The sequence below is a fragment of the Lampris incognitus genome, chromosome 17, assembly GCF_029633865.1.
Source record: "Lampris incognitus isolate fLamInc1 chromosome 17, fLamInc1.hap2, whole genome shotgun sequence".
NCBI classification, from domain to species: Eukaryota; Metazoa; Chordata; class Actinopteri; order Lampriformes; family Lampridae; genus Lampris; species Lampris incognitus.
Window position 1 is genome coordinate 26,689,223 of NC_079227.1, and position 22,291 is coordinate 26,711,513.

The following is a 22,291-nucleotide window of genomic DNA, read 5'->3' on the forward strand; positions in this document are numbered from 1 at the left end:
GCTAATATCTTCACTCACACAGCCGACTTTAATGGAGTTTGAACTGGCGGTAATTGTCGTTCACTATAAACGAGTGATAAACTCCCACACTGTGTACTGAGAGGTGTTTGAATCGGCTGGGCAGGCAGAAAGCCTTTGATGGCTGATGGCGTGGGCTACGTGTGGAGGCTTTCTCTCTCTCTCTCTCCCTCCCCCTCGCTCTCTGTGGGCATCTGTGATGTTAAAAAGGAATAAGTGTGGCCTTTCCAGATGGGACTACAAGTCAAATCTGCGAGATCTGGGAGCGAGACCCTGTTTGGCCCAGAAGGAACTCAAAACCTTACCCAAACCTCAATTAGATGCAGATGCTCACATGGCTGTTTTTTTGTTTAATTTTTATTATTTATTTGTTTCGACGACTTTTTCCTCCCGCTAAAACATACATGGAGCCTGTTTGCTCCGTGGCCACTCTGGTTTTTTTGTGTGTCAAGTTTAGTTTATAATTACGCAGACCAGAGGCAGAGTGCGGTATAGGCTAAAGTTCAGATTTTGTTGTTGTTTTCTTTCTAAGATGAGTACAAGAGGACAAAGCATCGATACCATTTCCAATAAATGCATCATTTCTGTTTCCCTTTTAACCGAAGCAGTGATTTAGCTCATGTTATAATGAAACATCTTCAGTGTATGAGGCAGGCAAAGGAGTGTGTGTGTGTGTGTGTGTGTGTGTGTGTGTCATTCTGATGAGAATGTATGTGGAAGGACTAATGTAAAGCCCAGCATTGATAGGCCCACCCATTACATTACCGTAGTGCAGATCTCTGCCTCTCCTTTGGTGGCTGTGTTCAAAGTCATCCCCGATGAGTGAGAGCTGGATAATTGTTCTATACCGAGTACAAAGAGACTACTCCAAAGTCCAACATATGCATATGTAGACATCCTCATAATTTCCCTTAATGATAACAGTTGTAGTATCATATATCAGAATACGTGGGGAAGGTGGCTAACCTCAACATATGGTAGTGAAGCAACGTTTTCAGTTGTAGAAGAGCATATCACCTTTGTGGTGACACAAATCTACTGGAGATGTGGTGGACGTTTGGGGAAAATTGCATCTTTTAAGGGGAAACTAAATATGCTTTGCAGTTAATTGTTGTGATTCTTCAGGTTGATGATCACCGACCGAGGGTCATAGTTTACCGACCTTTGTTACGCACCATCGCTCTTCATATCCAGTGTGTAAATTCTGAAACAGTAAAAACAATGCAAAAGAATATTACTGCGATGTCTTATCACAGTAGTGGTGGCACGGTGGCCCAGTAGTTAGCAATGTTGCATCACAGCAAGAGGGCTGTGGGTTCGAACCCCAGGCTGTCCCAGGTCCTTTCTATGTGGAGTTTGCATGTTCTCCCCGTGTCCGTGTGGGTTTCCGCCGGGTGCTCCGGTTTCCTCCCACCATCAAAAAAAACATGCATGTTAGTGTTAATACTCCTGTCTGTGCCCCTGAGCAAGGCAGTGGAAAGAAGAGCTGGAGTTGGTCCCCGGGCGCCGCAGCTGCCCACTGCTCCTATACAATAGGATGGATTAAATACAGAGAACACATTCATTGTAAGATTAATACAACGTCAAATAAAAGTGGTTTTCTTATTGCCGATACGTACTGGTCTACTGCGTAGGACATTGTGCTCTGCCTAGAGCCATCCATATATAAAGATGAATTAATGATTTGAATATTCAAGTCCAATGTTTTTATAATGACTTTGAATAACTCGAATATTTTGGTTGGATGATATCATCGTTTGAAGGTGCTACGCGTTATCTTGGTCTTTTGAATATTTCATAGGAATGTTCACCACAAGCGTCGGAGTATGCCTATCTGTCATGGCAGTCCCTTTGAAGCTGGTCCAATTGCCAAGCAGTGTTTTTCTAATCCTATTGACCGCAAGATCACAAAAGCTGCTTTAATTGGTTGATTGATCACGCTGCGCTCGGTGCTTGTTTTCGACGCGCTGTGGTAACAGGCGTGGATAGATGTTGGTTGATGAGGATTTGGAACTTCATAAAAAGGCTGCGTTTGGATGGGCCTTTTTCCTTAAATTGCTCCCTGGCTCTTTTCCGCCAGATGCCGGTGTTTTCTGATTCTTGTGATGTAGTGTACGTATCAGTGAGAGCTGTAACCCAAGGCTGTGTGCTCCCCTGCCTGAGACTCTGTTATTGTACCGCTCGTTCCCCGTTCCCCATCCTTTCATCTCCGTGCTCTCTCTCTCGGTCTCTCATGCACACACACTCTCTCTATCATTCTCTCTCACTCTCTCTCTTTCTCATTCTGTCTCTCATGCACACACATGCATGCATGCACATGCACACACACTCTATCATTCTCTCTCATGCGTACTCTCTCTCTATCATTCTGTCTCTCATGCACACACATGCACGCACGCACATGCACACAACTCTATCATTCTCTCTCTCTCGCTGTCTCTCATGCGCACTCTCTCATTCTATCATTCTCTCTCTCATGCACACATGCACGCACACACATGCACACACTATCATTCTCTCTGTCATTCTCTCTCTCTCTCACAAACACACACTCTGCCTTTCTCTCCCTTCTTGTCTTGCATTTAGGGCAGGGGTCCCCAATTACTTTTCATAGTGGGCCACTTTTAGGGCCACTTTTAAAACCACGGGCCACTCAACCTCCAGCAGCATTCTAGCCCACCATAACTGAAGTATTTCCAGTAATGCTGATAAGGTCATGTGACGCCTAAGTGAGGGGGGCTGGACTAGCCCACAAGGGGAAATGCGGGATGGAATTGATAGTTACAAGGTAGCATTTCTTGTTGGATTGATTGCTGAAATTATGTTTGGAATAGTGTTCCCAAACAAAATGTGTAGAAATACCAGAAGGAAGAAACAATTTTTTATTTCCAAAAAAAATTAAAAGGTTTTTTTTTTGGTAGGGAAATAAACAAAAATTCTTCCTTCTGGCACTTCTCCAAAAATTCTCGCAGACCCTAAATCAACCCGTCATGGGCCGGACGTGGCCCGCGGGCCGCCTATTGGGGACCCCTGATTTAGGGCTACACACAGGTAATCAGCGTCTCGTTCTTCACACGTCCCCAGAGAGCATGCAGAATTGAAGTGGCCTTGTTTAATATTTATTTACAACAAAGTCCCCACACCGCGACTATCCCTGAATCTCGAAAAGATGTGCCTGCAAAGATACGTACAGTAAATGTTTAACACGCCGAGAAAGGCACATCAAGCTACTCGAAAACGAGTTTTGCTTTGTGGCACTATAGACGTATCAAAATGTGTGAGTGGGTGGCCGGGGGCGGAGGTGTGTGCGGGTTTGGCGGTGCTAAGGTGCAGTATGCTAAGCGAGACACACTGGACAAATGCCACTGCAATCCAATAGCAGTGTGACGTTTCCTGTGAAATGCACCCTAATGAAGCAGCCAGGGCACAGGGAGACTTTATGAGCAGTTTCTAATCATGTTTTCCTGCTAACTAGAGAAAGGCAGTTTACTGCAGCACCATCAAAGCATGATTCGAAGTAATAGACACTTAAGCTTTGCCTCATTATCCTAAGCCGCATGGATACTTTTCAAGTCCCATACCGATGCTTCACGTCCACAGTTGCCTTGTAAATTGTAATTGTACTGTGAACCACAACAGCTCAGATGGAAAACACATTCAGCACTCCTCGGTCTAATGCGTTGAATTGACAGCGGTCCTTAATTGGAGACATTCGAAAAGGAAGTGAGCTGGGACGGCATTTGTTCTGTGCCGGCCTTAAATCTTCCCATGTCATCCTATATTGGAGGCTGCCATGTCGGCGCTCATAACTCTCCATCGACATCTTTGAGAGTGATTGCTGGTCCACATGGAGCAGTGGGATTGAATAGAATGAAATTGGACAAAAAAAAAAAATGCGGCGTCACTATCAGCCCACTGTTATAGACATCTCACCTCTCAATGTATTTTAAGGTTGTCTGTGAACAGAAAACCGGCCTTCACTGTCTGCAGTCTGTAAGATGTGATGCTGGTGCAAGTGCTTGTGGACATAAATTGTAAATGTCATGACAGAGATTGCCCATACCTCACTGGTCGCCAGATGGTAATATGTATACCTGTCTTCTTCTCTGTTCTTAACCAGGTATCATTCGTTTGAGTGAGGGCTTCCATGACCGCTACCCAGTGGAGGACTACCTGGACCTCTTTGACCTGGCAGCTTACCAAATTCAGGACATCCTGAAAGCAAATGCCAGCGGCACGCCCAACCAACATAATATCATCATCGGTAAACAAAGTGATGTTTTGTTCTAGAAAGCTTTTGTCAAATGTTTGCTTTTCCATGGATTCCCCCCTCCCTTTTTTTTAAGACGCAAGAGGTGGTTTGACCCCCAAAAGGCTTCTCTCTTTCAAGGGGCGTCCGGGTGGCTTGGCAGTCTATTCCGTTGCCTGCCAGCACGGGGATCGTCGGTTCGAATTCCCATGTTACCTCCAGCTTGGTCGGACGTCCCTACAGACACAATTGGCCGTGTCTGTGGGTGGGAAGTCGGATGTGGGTATGTGTCCTGGTCGCTGCACTAGCGCCTCCTCTGGTTGGTCGGGGTGCCTGTTTGTGGGGGAGAGGGAACTGGGAGGAATAGTGTGATCCTCCCACGCGCTACGTCCCCCTGGCGAAACTCCTCACTGTCAGGTGAAAAGAAGCGGCTGGGGTCTCCACATGTATCAGCGGAGGCAGGTGGTAGTCTGCAGCTCTCTCCAGATCGGCAGAGGGGGGGTGGACCAGGATGGCTCAGAAGAGTGGGGTAATTAGCCAGATACAACTGGGGGGAAAAAAAGCGGAGGGGGTGTTTCTCTCTGTCTGCTTTTATTGACACTGTTTTATCAAAGCATTTAACTCTTTGCCTTATGCAGATTTAATTTTTTTTAATTTCAAATTTAATTTAAATAAAATTAAATATTAAATTATATATTAAATGAGCTATTAAATTAGATGAAATTAAATTAGATATTACATTTAATTTAATTTAAATATTTTGGGGCCATCGTCACAGATGAAGGGTCCAAACCAGAAGTCCTTTCCTGCATTACACAAGCGACCGCGGCACTCGCAAGGTTAAAACCAATCTCGAAAGACAAAAACATTAGTACCGGGTCTAAAGTCAGACTGATGCGCTCACTAGTCATCTCCATCTTATTATATGCGTGTGAAACTTAAGACACTCACAGCAGATCTCCAAAGAATAAGTGCAATGGAGATGAGGTGCTACAGAACGATTCTAGGCATCTCATATAGAGACCACATTACGAATGAAGAGGTGAAAAGAAGGATTGCACAAGCCATCGGAACACATGAAGACTTGTTGACAATCGTCATGAAGAGAAAACTGAAAAGGTATGGTCACATCTCGAGAAGTTCCGGCCTTGCCAAGACCATCCTGCAAGGCACAGTGAGGGGCGGGTGAAGACGAGGAAGACAGAAGAAGCGATGGCTATGTAACATCAGAGAGTGGAAAGGCCTTGACTTTGCCAGCTTACAGAAGGCAGTTGAGGACAGACAGAGATGGCGAGGACCGGTTGCAGAGTCAACAGCGGTGCCACAACGACTTCTTGAGAGGTTACAGGATGGGTGAGGTGAGGTGAGAAGAGGAGATTGCAATGATAGCTGACAGTTCTGCAGTGGTGAGATTGCCATCATTACAAAGAACATTCAGCGTACACATCTTCAACACTACTGTGCTCAAATACTAATTTTAGTAGCTTTAAAATGAACGACAGGAACAGTTATCATTAATCTTGGCCTATACTAGAACACCTTATTCAACAAATCCAGCCTTGCTTGCACAATCATTTCCTTTTAAGTTTTATCTGTGCCTTCCTGTTTTGCAGCAGCGTGTGTGTCACATCACTTCAGATGACAGTTTCAGTGTGTATTGTGTTGGTAACAAAGGTCAAGTGTCAGTCTTGTGAGCGCTGTGTGGAGAAAGGGCAAGGGAGGTGGCATTAAAATGACAGGGAAGTACGCACTCACCAGGCGGCAGCCAGTTCCTTATGACTTAGGGTGACCTGACACTTGACTGGAGCTTAACTTGAAATCACAGAGCTGCTATTAAACCAGCTGATAGCCATGGAAGAAGTACTCAGAGCTACTCTGCCCTGGCAGCAGTCACTTGAGCTTGGGATGATCATTTTTAAAGAGCCAGTGAGCCAGTCTCAAAGTGAGCCTATTAATACTGGACTTCGCTCCGCTTCGCTTTAGCCACTTTGAAAAAGTTGCTCAGAAAGGAATCTTTGTTTTAAATGTCAGGATAGCAATAATATCCGTGATGGGGTGGAGATGTCGCACAAACTTCCTTCCTCTGCTTCTGCATCCTGCTCCAGCCCCTCTGCATCCATCTGCCGCCGTCCTTTTCCCATCACCCGAACGCAGTTTGAAAGAACCGCCTGGCTGGGGAGAAAAACTGATTTAAGTTTGCAACAATAGCCTTTTCACACTGGACTGAGTTGGTGCATTGAACGCAGCTTAGCATGCCGCCTCGCTGTTTTGTTTCCCACTTTAAATAAATAATCCATGCAAGGGAGAGCGTGCCAAAGCCCCTCTCAGTATTCACTCCATGCCTGGGGAGAGCCCAGCAAGGTGCAGGCCTATGGCCAGGATCTTGAGATTTGGACACCCTTTTTACCCCCAGCCAAAAGTCCGAGCCACTGTGAAACACCAGAGGCATGCCGGCCTGACTCCCACATTTGTTTGCCCTATTACAGTCTCTCTCCATGGAGCAAAATAAGCCCTTTTAATGGACACAGACCCCTTTAAATAGACTTGATCACAGAACAACACAGGGATCCAAGGCAAACAAGTCATCATAATGGAGGACGTGTTGGTATGTTTACTTCATTTTAAGCGTCACAGCGTCAGCAGTGTTCCGGTTTCACTCTCGCTGTTGTCATCACAGAAAATAGGTTCTGGCCATCGTCCTTCTCCAAGGAGGGACAAGCAGATAAGGCTTGTGTTGCGTCTTTTCCAAATTCATCACCACTCCACTTCAGAGATAAGAGGATAATGAAGGCAGTGATGGCCACAATGAATCTTGAATATCACTTCGCAGTTCGGCCAAAGTTCTGCTTCTAAAAATTTTGAGAAATGACCCCCTCTGACTCATTATAATCCAAGGCTTTGTCATGGCAAATTGCAGCTAACGTGCGGTTTTGCTTGCAGCTGGGTTTTCTGTGCGTGTTTGTGTTTGAATCTTTTTTTTTTAATTGACTAGTCTCGTTCTGTGTTTGTTTTCTCCGTTCATCGTGGCGTGTCTGTCAGTTCCTGTCTACATTCCAGAGGCTGTTGTAGAAACAAGTTGAAACTGATTGCATCAACGTACACATGTAATCTGAACGCCGTGCCAAAGTGTTTGTGTACACAAAAGCATTAAAATCCATCCATCCAAAACAAGCTGATTGTAATTACCTGAGTGTTTGAGTGTGTGTTTCTGCATGTGTGTGTGCGTGTACACATGCGGCCACATAGTATCTGCCCTGTACGGACTATTAAGTATACTTTTGTGTGTTTGTTGTTGTTCCAGGGGAAGCCAGCGCATCCACCATGTGGGACAACAACGCCTGGGTGTATTTCTACGATAACACCACAGAGGGAGAGCCGCCTTTCCTCATCCAGGACTTCGTCCATGCCCTGCAGCCTGACGCGCGCTTCATTGTCATGCTCCGGGATCCAGTAGAGAGGTGGGAAGCCCTCTCTCGCCCGCTGTCTCTCGCTCTTTCGCTTCCATCTCCATACCCAGCTAGGTCGCCATCCTCCCACCCTGCCACCCCCTTATGTAACCCTTGCTTTTGCATGAAGCAAAACGGTATCGATGCCCCTTACTGAGGCCCAGAGGGCTCTGCATTCTCCCCTGTTAAGAGGGAAACAAAGACCCGTTGTTGCATAAAGATTTTGTTGCCCCCTAACTCAGTCTTGTTGTCACAGAAGTTTCATTATGATGCCTCTGTCGCCACAGATGCAAAGCTTACTGCTGAATGACTGCGGGGCATTCCCCCCAAACTGGGATTAGTCCACACCATTAGCATGGAGTCTTACTTGTCTGAACATGCTTCCTTTAATTGCTTTTGTCTATCAAATCGCAGCCTGCGCAACCTTGCCTGAAAGGGAATTGCATGAAATGAATTGCATGCTAAGTAAGACTAACGGTGCAATTTTATTATGTCAGACTTGTTTTTTTGTTGTTGCATCGTACCATCTCTTCAGTACAGCTGCCATACATAAATCTGCAATGGATTGTTTGTTTGGCTCATGCATTTTTAGGATTCCTTTATGTTTGGTCACACCTAAAGTAATGTAAGTGAAATACCAGTGAAATGGTATTTCTTTGTTTGATCCTACCCCAAGAACAATATAGACTGGGCTAAGCACAATTCAGTTAAATATTCAGTCTAACTTTGCTGATATTGCAAAATGTTTTCCCTACATTGCAAAAAGTCCTTCCAACTAAAACGAATGCTAAAGATTATTTGCAGATGTCGCAAATATCTGAAAACCACGGTGATTTCGACAGAGTAGTAAAATGATTGGTACAACAGCAGGGTCTATGAAGTGTCTTCACAGAGCATCTTTTTTTTTTTACAGGCTCTATTCCGACTACCTTTACTTCGGTATTGCCAATAAGTCTGTGGAGGATTTCCATGAGAAGGTGTCTGAGTCGCTGCAGCTATTTGAGGGGTGCCTTACAGAGTACACGATGCGCTCCTGTGTGTACAACACTACTCTCAACAATGCCATGCCAGTAAGTGTGCCTTGCTTCTGCCTTTGTTTTATTTAGCAACCCTGCAAAGAGAACATCATTTACCAAACGGTGCTTTAGCCTGCAGAAAGACAGATGGAGGGGGGGGGGGGACTGGAGTGAGAAGAGAAGGACTGGGGGGGCTCTAATCCACACCTCATTAGCACATCCTACAGCTTGCAGAGTGTACTCCATGAATAGGACTGGCAGCCACGTTGACTCAAAGACCAATGTATTATCTAGAGTCCCTCTTTGCAGTAAAAGACTGGTCTATCAGCACCGGGAGCTTAAAACTGCTTCCTATGCTCTTTCATGCTCGCACACAGACCAACGCTCAGTGTCAGCCAGTGCTGGTCTCTATTATTTGGGCCCTCGGCCAGGCTTTTCCCACAGTGCCCTGGGGCTGACTGGCTGAAAGGGGGGAGACAAGTGGCCCGTTTTCTCTTGGCTTCCCCTTCCAGGCAGACTCGTATTCATAAATCCACCCCTCCCCTGCTCTTGTCCTCTCTGACTGCCGACGAAGAGTTACACGTCTCCTTCAGAAGCACACTCATTCTCTCGTCCTGGCCTGATTGACCGTCCGCTAATATATCCTCAGATTTATTAGGCCATGTGAGATGCATTGTAGCTGACCATATAGCGATCTCTAATGCCTCTGGCACCCCGATAAAGGTCTTACAACAGAAATGAGATGCAAGAGCGATGGTCAACAGGAGACAAATCAACAACAGTATGAGAACATTATTAGTCTGCCGTGCTGTGCCAATTTGTCTCAACAAAGGAAGAGCTGTTTGGCTGTCTGGTGATGATCTATTCTGAATAGCCTTTCAGTTTTACCAAAAGAGCGAGAGGGTGCAAAGAGAAGCCCATTCCCAGTGACCCAGTATTTTGTCCTAATCATAGTCAATCATGCTTCAGTGTCTATGATCACTACAGGCATTTTAGTACTGCACTCCTGCCCCGCAATGGCACATGGTAGTCTGAGGGCACCTTACATGGTAGACTAAAAAAGGCATTTTCTGTGTTGAAGTAATTGGCCTGACACCGTTTAGCCTTATTAGCCATTTTTTCTTCCCTTTTTTTTACCTGCTTATGATTACCTTTGTTTCTTTCGCATGTTAAATTTTGGTTTTAATGAAGTGAATTATTAATAAATACATTGTTGCTAACCTTGCAAAAAACATTCTTTCAGAATAATCTTAATAATACATAATTTTAATAATACATATCAACACTATACCTTCAACTGCTACGTTGCATTCTCATTAAACAGCTATGGCTAATTTTGAACGAGTTGGAAAAATTTAAGCAAAGTCAAGTTAAGCCAAATTTATTTATAAAGCACATTTAAAAATAACCCACATTGACCAAAGTGCTGTACAGACCAGAGCAGGAAGCTAAAACACAAATACAAGAAACACCGACATAAACAACAAGGCACATGGCTCGTAGGCACGAATAAACAACACATGGGCATAGGCCACATCAGGGGGATTCAAATGCTAGAGAATAAAAGTAGGTTTTGAGCTGGGACTTAAAAGAGTCGATGGAGGGGGCAGATCTGATAGGGAGGGGAATGCTGTTCCACAGTCTAGGTCTTAGGGCCTGCAACCACAAAGGTGCGGTCACCCCTGAACTTAAGTTTAGATCGCGGGACACCCAGGAGTCCCAAGTCAGCCGACCTGAGGGACCTGGAGGTGGAATAGAGGGTTAAAAGGTCTGAGATATAGGAGGAGTCAGCCCATTTAGGCTTTATAAACAAATAGTAGAACCTTAAAATCAATTCTGCACAGCCAGCCAGTGCAGAGAGACCAGTATAGGGGTAATATGGTCCCCCTTCTGGTTACCTGTCAGGAGTCCTGCTGCAGTGTTCTGGACCAGTTGCCAGCAGGACAGGGACAACTGATTAATCCCAATATACATGGAGTTGCAGTAGTCCAACTGGGAGGATATAAAAGTGTAGATGACTTTCTCGAGGTCTTTAAAAGAGAAAAATGGCTTGATTTTGGCAATAGTACGGAGCTGAAAAAAAACTGGCTTTCACTACTGCACTAACTTGCTTGTTAAACTTGAAGGCAGAATCAAATATCACACCAAGGTTTTTGACATGATGACAAGAGTGACAAGTTGCCAAGACTGTTGGTAAACACTTTAATGGAGTCAGGGGGGCCAAATAGGACAACTTCAGATTTGCCTTCATTCAGCTTTAGGAAGTCTTGTGCCATCCAGCACTTTGTCCTCAAGGCAGTTCAAGAGGCTGACAAGATTGGACTGGTCATTTGATTTCAGGGGGAGATAAACCTGAGTGTCATCAGCATAACAGTGGAAGGAAATTTTATATGTTTGAATGATTTGATCAAGGGGCAAGCATGTATATAGAGAAAAGAATGGGACCTAGGATAGAACCTTGTGGCACTCCAAAGGAGAGACTAGCGGCGGGAGAGGAAAAATGTCCTATATCATGATGCACAGTAATGAACGCCACACTGAGGACAAGAAAAATTAGAATGGCACAGGGGACAGAAGGGAGCAGGTCATTGTACACTTTCAGCAAGGCAGACTCTGGGCTATGATAAGTCTTAAAGCCTGACTGAAATATTTCCAAGATGGTGTTTTGGTGTAGCTAGGGCAACAATTGACTGAGAATAACCTTTTTGAGACCCTTTGACAGGAATGGAAGTTTAGAAATAGGTCTGTAGTTACTAGGTAAGGTGGGGTCTAAGTTGGGTTTTTTTTAGGAGGGGCTGGACCACTGCATGTTTGAAACAGATTTGAACAGTACCAGTGGTCAGAGAGTTGTTGATAATGGAGAGGATACTCGGACCGGCTATTTCAAAACCATCCTTCAGAAGGGCAGTAGGGACAATGTCATGGGGTCAGGTTATAGGTTTCATGAAGGAAACAATCTTTGTGAGGATGGGTAGCATGGTAAGTTGGAAGCAGTCCAATGTGAGGGTAGGTAGCGTGAAGAACTGACCAGTGAGACAGTTAAGTCTTGGGAATGGGGGGTGGGGGTGGGGGTGGGGTGGTCATTGTAATATCCTCAACTTTGCTAATGAAAATTTTTAAAAATTCATCCGACTTAGCTGGGGACACATCGAAGCTGGTACTGGGGGCGGGTCAGATGACAGAATTTATGGTGCTGAACAAGACTGGGATTATGAGAGTTGTTGGAAATTAGGTCAGAGAAGTATTTTGCTCTCGCAGCCTTAACTGCTTCTTGATGTTTGTGAAGACTTTTTTCTCAAAATTTCGAAGGAAATTTGAAGCTTATCATTCTTCCACTTTCGTTCGGATATTCTGCACTCCCTCCTTCGGCCCTGGTGGTGCCATTAAGCCAAGGCAGACTTTTAGGCTTAGGTTTTTTTCAATTTAAGGGGCGCAACAGTATTCAGAATAGAAAAGCAGATGGTATTAAATAAGGAAGTGATTTACTCAGTACTGAGATGGAGAGAAGCCTCAATAGTGCATGTATTGGGATCAGCTATAAGAGCCTCAGAGAAATTATTGGCAGTCGAAGAGTTAATGTAGCGAGAGCAACGTATAGGGGGATAAAATTTAGAAGAAGAGAAAGGCAGAGATGCATCAAATATAACAGCACTATGATCTGAAAGAGAAGCATCAATATCCATGTTGCAGATTGGAAAACCAAACAATAGGACTAGGTCGAATGTATGGCCTAGCTTGTGAGTGGGACCAGTGGTAAGTAGAGCAAGATCAAAAGACTCAATCAGATGTTTAAAATCACTTACGAGAGGCTTCGCAAGACAGCAAACCTGAATATTAAAACCACCAAGAATCAGCATTCGATCAAAGTTGGGCATAGTGTTTTGAAAGGAAGTTTGCAAATTGAGTGATAAAGTCTTTATGTATTTTTGGTGGACAATACACAAGAGCAATTAAGAGGGGATTGACCAGGTCCATTTTAATTAATTGCACCTTGAAGCTGGGAGTTCAGTAGGCGGCAATTAAAATGTTTCTTAAACACAGCAGCCAAACCCCCGCCGTGCCTGGAGGGTCTAAGCATGCTAAAAAAGCTACAGTCATCTGGACAGAGTTCAACAAGCGGAGCAAGCTCACCAGTGTTCAGCCAGGTTTCCGTCACCAGTAGGAAATCCAGTCCATGGGCGGTGAAAAAGTCATTGAGAATAAAAGTCTTATTGGATAAGGATCTCATGTTGAACAGAGCTGGTTTGACTGGGATAGCAGTATAATCCGACAATGGCTCCCACGCCAGAGGGCAGAGATTCTGGAGGACTACACCATCCCACTTCACAGTTTAACTGCCCCAGGTCTGTGTCTGGGATAATCAAAGAAACGGCAACAACAGCACCTACATCAAGGTCTGGCAAACAATAATTGATTTCAGTGGACAGCCCGGTCATCCTGACTCAACAGGTTCCTCTCTTTTGCTTGCCTCCAAGAACGATGACTCCATCAGCCATCAGTGCAATTCTACGTGGGCACACTGTCCCTGGCAAGACCCAGATAAATCTGGGGTAGAGATGGGAAAAAAAAAAAAAAAAAAAAACCGAACCCGAACGAACACCACCATCTCATATACCCCCCCCCCCCATACACACACAGATACACATTCCTCCTTGTTCTCCATACATCCATCTCACCTTGCAATATTTGCATCTTTTCAGCGCTGTACCCTCCATTGTCGTAGCTTCCTCTTGGATGCGTGCTTACGATCTCAAGCTGGCACCTGGTCACAACATTTTTATAGAGCCCCACTGCTCAAAGGTTAATGCCCAGAAAAGTGCCACACACAGCAAAATAAGAAAAATAAATACAGGCAGAGGACAGGTTCTCTGCAGATACAGACACTGCCACACATGTCTAGTGGGTCACAAGTGATGATTGAGAGGGATTATTTTTGTATGAGTCTATACATTGGTTTTTTTTAAGGAAAATTCTACTCATTCTACCTTAAAAAAATTTCACATTTGTCTAATTTATTTGGACAGAGCCCTTTATGGGACATAGGTAAGGTAAAAAAAAATTGACCGCAGTTTTATACAATTTTTTTTTCCCCTCACGGGCCTTGTTCAAAGGTTTTACAGAGCAAACGAAATTGGGAGGGTAAACTGCTCGGTCACTGGAAGTGACATCTGCTGTCATTAGAAAAGTAAATTTAACATAGTCACAAGCACAAATATTTATTTTCCTTTTAAAAGGCACTTTGTGGCTTTTTAAGTGTGGCACTTTGTTATTTCAGTGGCACTTTAAAGCGGTTTCAGTTGTTTACAAATCCTTCAATAAATATTCAAATGTATTATAAAACATATTCAAAATATAGAATATATAAAAATATATATAAAATATATAAATGTTCCAATTTTTATGCTTGCCAAGCATTTCAATACATTGCAGTAGACTCTTTAAGACCTGAAGTTACATTACAAATATAAATGGACGGAGAAGAGCCGTAAAGCCGGACCAACAGCAGTCACTGTCACGCAAATTTACCACCTAAGCCTGATTTAGTGCCAGTAAAAACCCTGCATTCCCTCTTTTTGTGTCTGCAGGTCAGATTGCAGGTTGGCCTGTACATTGTGTACATAATGGACTGGCTAACCGTCTTCAGGAGGGATCAGATTCTGGTCCTGCGGTTGGAAGACCATGCCTCCAACAGGAAATACACGATGCACAAAGTCTTCAATTTCCTTAACCTGGGTAAGTGTACAGCCGTTACCAACCAACGTCCTGGTCAGTAATCATACCCTCTGGGCATCGATCGATAATAATAATATGAGGCAAGGCAATAATCAGCCGTTTGAGTTGCTTACTGCATGCATCATGGTTTTACAGTGATTGCGGACGGTGTGCTGTGGTTGAAATCCTCAAGTGAGCAAATAAGAGAAGTTTCGCAGTTTTCCTCCCAGGCAACGAGCAGAACAAAGAGCGTGATTTGATTGGTTTAACTTGAACTGCACACCAGGTGTCAAACAATAATGCCATTTGTGGTGCCGAGCGCCGGTGTGTGTGCTCCCCTAGTTAAATGAACATTGGGTTAGCACAGTCCCCGAGCAATTCCTTAGCTTTCATTCACACACACTGCACTCTCTCAGCAGGAGAGGTTTCAGGGTTTAAATGGGGATGGAGACGGCTGTCAGTAAGGGGCTGGTGTGTGTGTGTGTGTGTGTGTGTGTGTGTGTAGGCTTCGAGTCAGGTACAGTTCTGCCCTGTAGTGTAGATGCTGATGGTGCCCTTTCCCTTCTGTCACGGTTGTTCATCCCACAGTTTAATTGCCCCGAAGCTCAGGCTTAGCTCTCTCTTCAAAGGGCTGCCAACACAAACCAAGGTGTGATTACCTCCACAAGAGCCGAAGCAAAGTGCAAAGAATAGCACTCTGGGCAGGGCCGATACACAGGGAAATTTCAGAGGGGCTGATTGTGTCTGTTTCACTTGTTTACACTTGTAGCTAGAGTCTGAGCAAGACGAGAGGCAGAAAAGTTTCCCAGAGTAAAAAAACAGGGTGTGGGATACCTCTTTTGCGATTACTAGGGAGTGTGTGTTTGTGTGGCAAATGTCTATTTGTGTTTATCTACACTCGTTACTAATGAGAGTAGATAAATACAAATAGACTTTTGGTCCTAACGAGTCATAAGAACCAAATGCCCTTATAAGGACACACTAACCACCTACCTAGAGGGGACATTTTTGGTCCCCATCAGGAGATGTGTATTTTTGGGCTAAGGATTAGGTTTACGGATAAGAAAACAGTTCGGGTTATGGTTTGAGTTTGGGGTTATGGCCAGGGCTTAATTTGTGCCGGATCCTGCCGGAACAGCATCCGGGACCTCCCAGATTGGGATCGGCACCTATTTGATTGGATCCGGCACCTCCATTGTCACTATCAAAATCTGTAAATAAATGTTGTGTATTCATGTTATCTGTTCTGTCATTCTTTTCCCAGTGAATTGCTTGTCTATTTTGGATGCATTTTAAATCTGATTAAAAAAAGACAGACGTCAGGCCACTCAGTGACGCTGAAGTGCGTGAGTTGTGTGCACGTCACATGAGCTAATGTTACTGCGATGTGAATTTCAATACCCTCAGCTACACGGAGGAAACTGGTAAAAATGTCAAACAGACAGTCAAATTTGTTGAATTTCATCAGACCTGAAGCAGGCCAAAGTTGTTTCAGCGGATCAACAGGGTGACGATAATGGTGCTGTCGATAGTACTGAAATGGAGTGAAAGAAGGTCGATAGACAGACAGACAGAGAAACAGACAGAGAAAGGCAGACAGACAGAGTAAGAGAGACAGACAGACAGAGTAAGAGAGACAGACAGACTAACAGTGAGAGACAGACAGACAGAGAGCGAGACACAGAGAATGAGAGACAGAGACAGACAGAGAGAGCGATAGTGTGAGAGAGACACACAGAGAGAGTGAGTGAGAGAGAGACAGACAGACAGACAGAGTGAGAGACACAGACAAAGAGAGAGATAGACAGTGTGAGAGAGACACACAGTGAGTGAGTGGGAGAGAGACAGACAGACAGAGTGAGAGACACAGACAGAGTGAGAGAGAGAGACAGACAGACAGACAGTGAGACAGACAGACAGAGAGAGAGCGAGATACAGAGAGTGAGAGACAGAGTGAGAGAGAGACAGACAGTGAGAGACACATACAGACAGACAGAGTGAGTGAGAGAGACAGACAGACAGAAAGCACGTCACTTATTAGTTCAGTTTGCTTTTCGTGGTTGTAAATAAAGCGTTGAGCCCTGATTCCATTTCCGCCACACTGTAGCAACCCACACATAGAAGGGAAACAACAGGGAAGTGAAGGGACAGTCAACGAGAGAGAGAGAGAGAGAGAGAGAGAGAGAGAGAGAGAGAGAGAGAGAGAGAGAGAGAGAGAGAGAGAGAGAGAGATTAATAAATGTAAATAAATAATGCTTATTTATTTACATTTGTGATGACAGTTTTGTTTAGTTAGGTAGCATGTTGTCCAATGCGCTCCAGGCACTGGATTTTTTGATGCGTTCCGTCATTTTTTTATCTCCCCCTGACCCCCCGGAACAGCCCCCTCTCTGTGTTCTGGGACCTCCTGATTTACAAATTAAGCACTGGTTATGGTAGGGGTTAGGGCTAATGTTTGGGAAAGGGTTAAGATTTGGGGTGGGGTGGGGTGCGGTAAGGGACATGGGACTTTGACTTTTTTTTTTGTCCCCATGATGAAATATAAACATACAATTTTGTGTGTGTGTGTGTGTGTACGTACGGTGTATTAATGTGTGTTACAGGGCCACTGACAGAGCAGAAGGAGGCTGAGATTACTAGAAGCCCAGCCTCCAACACCAGGAGGCCGGCCGACAAAAACCTTGGACCCATGCTCCCTATTACCAAGGAGATCCTGCAGGATTTCTACATGCCGTTCAACGAGAAACTGGCCAAAGTGCTGAGGAATGACTCCTTCCTCTGGGAGAGCCGTTCTAAGCTGATGTAAATGATTCCTTGGCTCAGACTAACCACTGGCACGTCAACCAGTCCCTTTTTGTTTTTGTTTCATCTCTCTCAAGTGCCCATGAAAATCAATGTTTTTATTTAAATTATTTTTTAAGTTATAAACACAGAGGTGAATCAAAGATAGAAAATAGCACAAGAGTTTGTTCTGATTATTTTTGTGTGTGTGTGTGTGTGTGTGTGTGTGTGTGTGTGTGTGTGTGTGTGTGTGTGTGTGTGTGTGTTTGAGGGCTTGGCAAATCTTGATCCTCTTGATGTACAAAATTAAACAGTGGACTAATGAAACAGACTCATGGCATCTTGTGGGGTTTGTTCTGCTTTTAGTTGTTTGGTCGAAAATTCTCCATGTATTCCACACAGAATTGATTTAAACTGATGAGATTTTTCCTCCTCCATAAAAGTTTTAATATATCAACACTAATGAAAGGCATAAGCCTACACTGTATTAATCTAAATGCTTTATCTCTGTTTGCATGTGAACACACAGGTCTTCGCCGTCATGACGGGAACTATAAGTAGAACAACATTGCCCTCTACTGGTGTACTCATCCGAATGCACAATGCAAAAATTGATATTCACAAACCAAATGTGTACTTTTTTCTATTTGTTTATTTATTAATTCTTTTATTCCAGGTTCAAAATTCTACTGAATAGCTACAATAAAAAAGATCCATGAATGTATATCAGATCTACCCAAGCTTATCCCACCGTATAGGGTAAACCGGGGTAAACCCCCCCCCCTTTGGAACAATCACCATCATCATCAAATGTGTATTTTACAACTTTGTTATTATAAAACTAAATGTAAAATCTTGTAAAGGGGCATCTTGCCTCACAACCCGGGAAAGAGCCCCCCCCTACCGGAGACAGAAGCCCCCAGGGCCAGCTTGCCCTCATGAGTCATGTTGATCTATATAAACTTGGTACTTATGCATAAGATTAACTGTATTTTCAGAATTTGACATTGCTCCGCGCACGCGCACACATACACTTCACATACACAGAATTTACCCCCAAAAACACATACACTAACCCTAGACTACAACCTGTCAATTACACACCGCATGAGCTGGGCACAAACACAGGTACCACACTATTGCCCCCACCCCCAACACACACGTGTACACAGGTTACAATTTGTCACATCACCACGGATATTTAGCCAAAACTAGCGAAGAATTCAAGCTAGCTAGCAAGAAAGTGCTAACAGCGAGCTAATATCGCTAGCTATAATGTTATTATCGTAACTTAAAGTCAGCTAGTTAGTCTTTTAGACTGATAATAATACATTTCTTACCATCGGTTAGCTATTGTACATATTCACATATTACAAAAAAAGTACTTGTACTTTTGTCCATATGATTCTCATATTAACAGTGAAAAAAGTTAGCATATGTATATCCTAATAAAAAACTGAGAGGGTTATTTTATACAGTCAAAATATTACGTCAACTTACCGCAAAACCACTTCCCTTGTTCTGCTGCCACCGGTAAAATGATTTCGATGGTATTCAAATATTAGCAAGGTACACTACCATCCAAGAAAAGAGCTGAAATGGCAACACTATCTAGTGGTCAGGAGGGGAATTACAGGGGGGGGTCTTACCTCGGGGAGGCGTCTTACCCTGGTTCACTGCCATGATTGTTTAGACTTCAAATATGAGTACAAGAAGAGAAAAAGAAAAAGCGAGGACAGTGGAAAAATCGTGTGTTAGGTGGGAGCACATGAATAAAAGTGAAACACATCTCAAGACAACACTGAATGGATCTGTTGACAGTTTGATATTCTGGACAAAGATTGGAAAAAGTCCATACAGCAAATGGATTACGGCAACACATGAAAAGCACGAGTGAAACTCATTGTATCGTAACACAAAGTTGGCATGATGTAAGCAACGAGGCTGTAACCATGTCACCATGTACGTTAACAAAAGGGTGGAGGGGTCTGGGGTGTATTCACCACAATATTTTCAAAGTTTTCAATATCTAATTTCCTGCAACTTAAAGATATTTTATAAAACAACAATGGATTATATTTTTGTACATTTTGAGTTAGTTTGTTTTTTAATTAACACACATCCACAGTATTCATTTCAAAATGTCTTCTGATTGAAGTATATTTGTAATAATTCACCAACACACTGGTGCGTTATTCCCAACTTTTAGGCTTTCTGTATTCAAATGAATGGTGGATGGAAGTAATGATTATGATTTATTTTAAGTATGAATGATATTGACTGCTTTGAGCAGTGGGCCATGGTTGATTACTGTGGAGTTGGCAAGAAAAACATACAATACAATATAATACAATACAATACAATACAATACAATACCATAGTAGTAGTAGATGTAGTAGCAGGCTGTAGTGGGTGGAGAATAGTGTCAGGAGTGATTTGTGACAGAAGGGTAACAGCAAGAGTTAAAGGGAAGGTTTACAAGATGGTAGTGAGCCCAGCTATGTTATATGGTTTGGAGACAGTGGCACTGATGAAAAGACAGGAAGTGGAGCTGGAGACGGCAGAGTTGAGGATGCTAAAATTTTCTTTGAGAGTGACGAAGAACGACAGAATTAGGAATGAATATATTAGAGGGACAGCTCAGGTTGGGCTGTTCGGAGACAAAGCAAGAGAGGTGAGATTGGGATGGTTTTTACCTGTGTGGAGGAGAGATGCTGGGTATATTGGGAGGAGGATGCCGAATATGGAGCTGCCAGGGAAGAGGAAAAGAGGAAGGCCAAAGAGGAGGTTTATGGATGTGGTGAGGGAGGACATGCAGGTGGCTGGTGTGACAGAGGAAGATGCAGAGGATAGGAAGAGATGGAAACGAATGATCCGCTGTGGCGACCCCTAACGGGAACAGCCAAAAGTAGTAGTAGTAGTAGTAGACAATACAATAAAATATAATACAATTCAGTACAATACAATACTACAACCAGCCCTCCCCAAAGTGTACTATGGTTACTGCCTTTGTGTATGATAATTTATTCAATGTGAAAAATATGTCGGATTCTATGTTTTGTATAATGAATACAATGCTATACAATGCTATACAATACAATACAATACAATAAATACAAAAATACAATCAGTCCTCCTCATGTGTACTATGGTTACTGCCTTGGGATACTTTATGGTAGTCTTGTTATAATCTATTCAATGTGAAGAACATGTGATTTTTGGTTTTGTTTGTACAGAATGAAATTGTGTCCTTGAATTGAAAAGCTGACTTCTTAGTCAGATAAAGGCCATCAAGAAGAAAGCCACTTTATTTTGTCATTGTACAGGTTACAGTCAAATTTGTTCTCTGCGTTTAACCCATCCTCTGTATAGGAGCAGTGGACAGCTGCAAGACTCGGGACCAACTCCAGTTCTTCTTTCAATTGCCTTGGTCAGGGACACAGACAGGGGTATTAACCCTAACATAGAACATGTATTTTTGATGGTGGGAGGAAACCGGAGGGAAGCCACGCAGGCACGGGGAGACTATGCAAACTCCACACAGAAAGGACCTGGGAGGGCCTGGGGTTCGAACCCAGGACCTTCTTGCTGTGATGCAACAGTGCTAACCACTGTGCCACTGTGCTGCCCCAATCCTCCATAACTTCCTTTATCTTTAAGGAACGTCTTTCACAAGCATAAAATAGTTCAGTTAGGGAGAATTCTTCCTTGAAGCAAATATCGTAAGAATTCTTCTAACTACTACTACTACTTTTGGCTGCTTCCGTCACAGCGGATCATCCGTTTCCATCTCTTCCTGTCCTCTGCATCTTCCTCTGTCACACCAGCCACCTGCATGTCCTCCCTCACTACATCCATAAACCTCCTCTTTGGCCTACCTCTTTTCCTCTTGCCTGGCAGCTCCATATTCAGCATCCTTCTCCCAATATACCCAACATCTCTCCTCCACGCATGTCCAAACTATCTCAATCTTGCCTCTCTTGCTTTGTCTCCAAACTGTTGAACCTGAGCTGTCCCTCTAATATACTCGTTCCTAATCCTGTCCTTCTTCGTCACTCCCAATGAAAATCTTAGCATCTTCATCTATGCCACCTCCAGCTCCGCCTCCTGTCTTTTGGTCAGTGCCACTGTCTCCAAACCATACAACATAACTGGTCTCACTACCATCTTGTAAACCTTCCTTTTAACCCTTGCTTTTACTCTTCTGTTGCAAACCACTCCTGACACTCTTCTCCACCCACTCCACCCTGCTTGCACTCTCTTCTTCACCTCTCTCCTGCACGCCCCGTTACATTGGACAGTTGACCCCAAGTATTTAAACTCATACACCTTCATCACCTCTACTCCTCACCATTCCACTGTCCTCCCTCTCATTCACACATATATCTATTCTGTCTTGCTCCTACTGACTTTCATTCCTCTTCTCTCCAGTGCATACCTCCACCTCTCCAGGCTCTCCTCAACCTGCACCGTACTCTCACTACAGATCACAATGTCATCCGCAAACATCATAGTCCACGGCGACTCCTGCCTGATTTCATCCATCAACCTGTCCATCACCATTTCAAACAAGAAAGGGTTCAGAGTTGATCCTTGATGTAATCCCATCTCCACCTTGAACCCATCCGTCATTCCTACCACACACCTCACCACTGTCACACTGCCTTCATACATATCCTGCACCACTCCTACATACTTCTCTGCCACTCCCGACTTCTTCATACAATACCACACCTCCTCTCTCGGCAACCTGTCATATGCTTTCTCTAAATCCACAAACACACAGTGTAACTCCTTCTGGCCTTCTCTATACTTCTCCATCAACATTCTCAAAGCATCACATCTGTGGTGCTCTTTCCTGTCATGAAACCATACTGCTGCTTGCTAATCATCACCTCTCCTCTTAACCTAGCTTCTATTACTCTTTCCAATATCTTCATGCTGCGGCTGATCAACTTTATACCCCTGTAGTTGCTACAGTTTTGCATATAAAACGGTAAGAATTCTTCCAAGATCTTCTATAAAACAACCAATTTAACAGCTGACTGTTATTGTCTCACCTAATTTAG

General features: G+C 43.8%; 1 protein-coding gene across 4 annotated transcripts in view; it reads left to right on the forward strand.

Annotated features, from left to right (window-relative positions):
• Positions 1-17,553, forward strand: part of LOC130127673 (carbohydrate sulfotransferase 15-like) — a 43,971-nt gene extending 26,418 nt beyond the window's left edge. For all 4 annotated transcript variants that reach the window (XM_056297382.1, XM_056297384.1, XM_056297385.1 and 1 more), the window contains exons 4-8: positions 4,139-4,282; positions 7,569-7,725; positions 8,627-8,783; positions 14,315-14,462; positions 17,045-17,553. In XM_056297382.1, the coding sequence (XP_056153357.1) occupies positions 4,139-4,282; positions 7,569-7,725; positions 8,627-8,783; positions 14,315-14,462; positions 17,045-17,247 (809 nt within the window). In that variant the 3' untranslated portion in view covers positions 17,248-17,553. The remainder of the gene's footprint in view (positions 1-4,138; positions 4,283-7,568; positions 7,726-8,626; positions 8,784-14,314; positions 14,463-17,044) is intronic.
• The last annotated feature ends 4,738 nt before the right edge of the window (positions 17,554-22,291 follow it).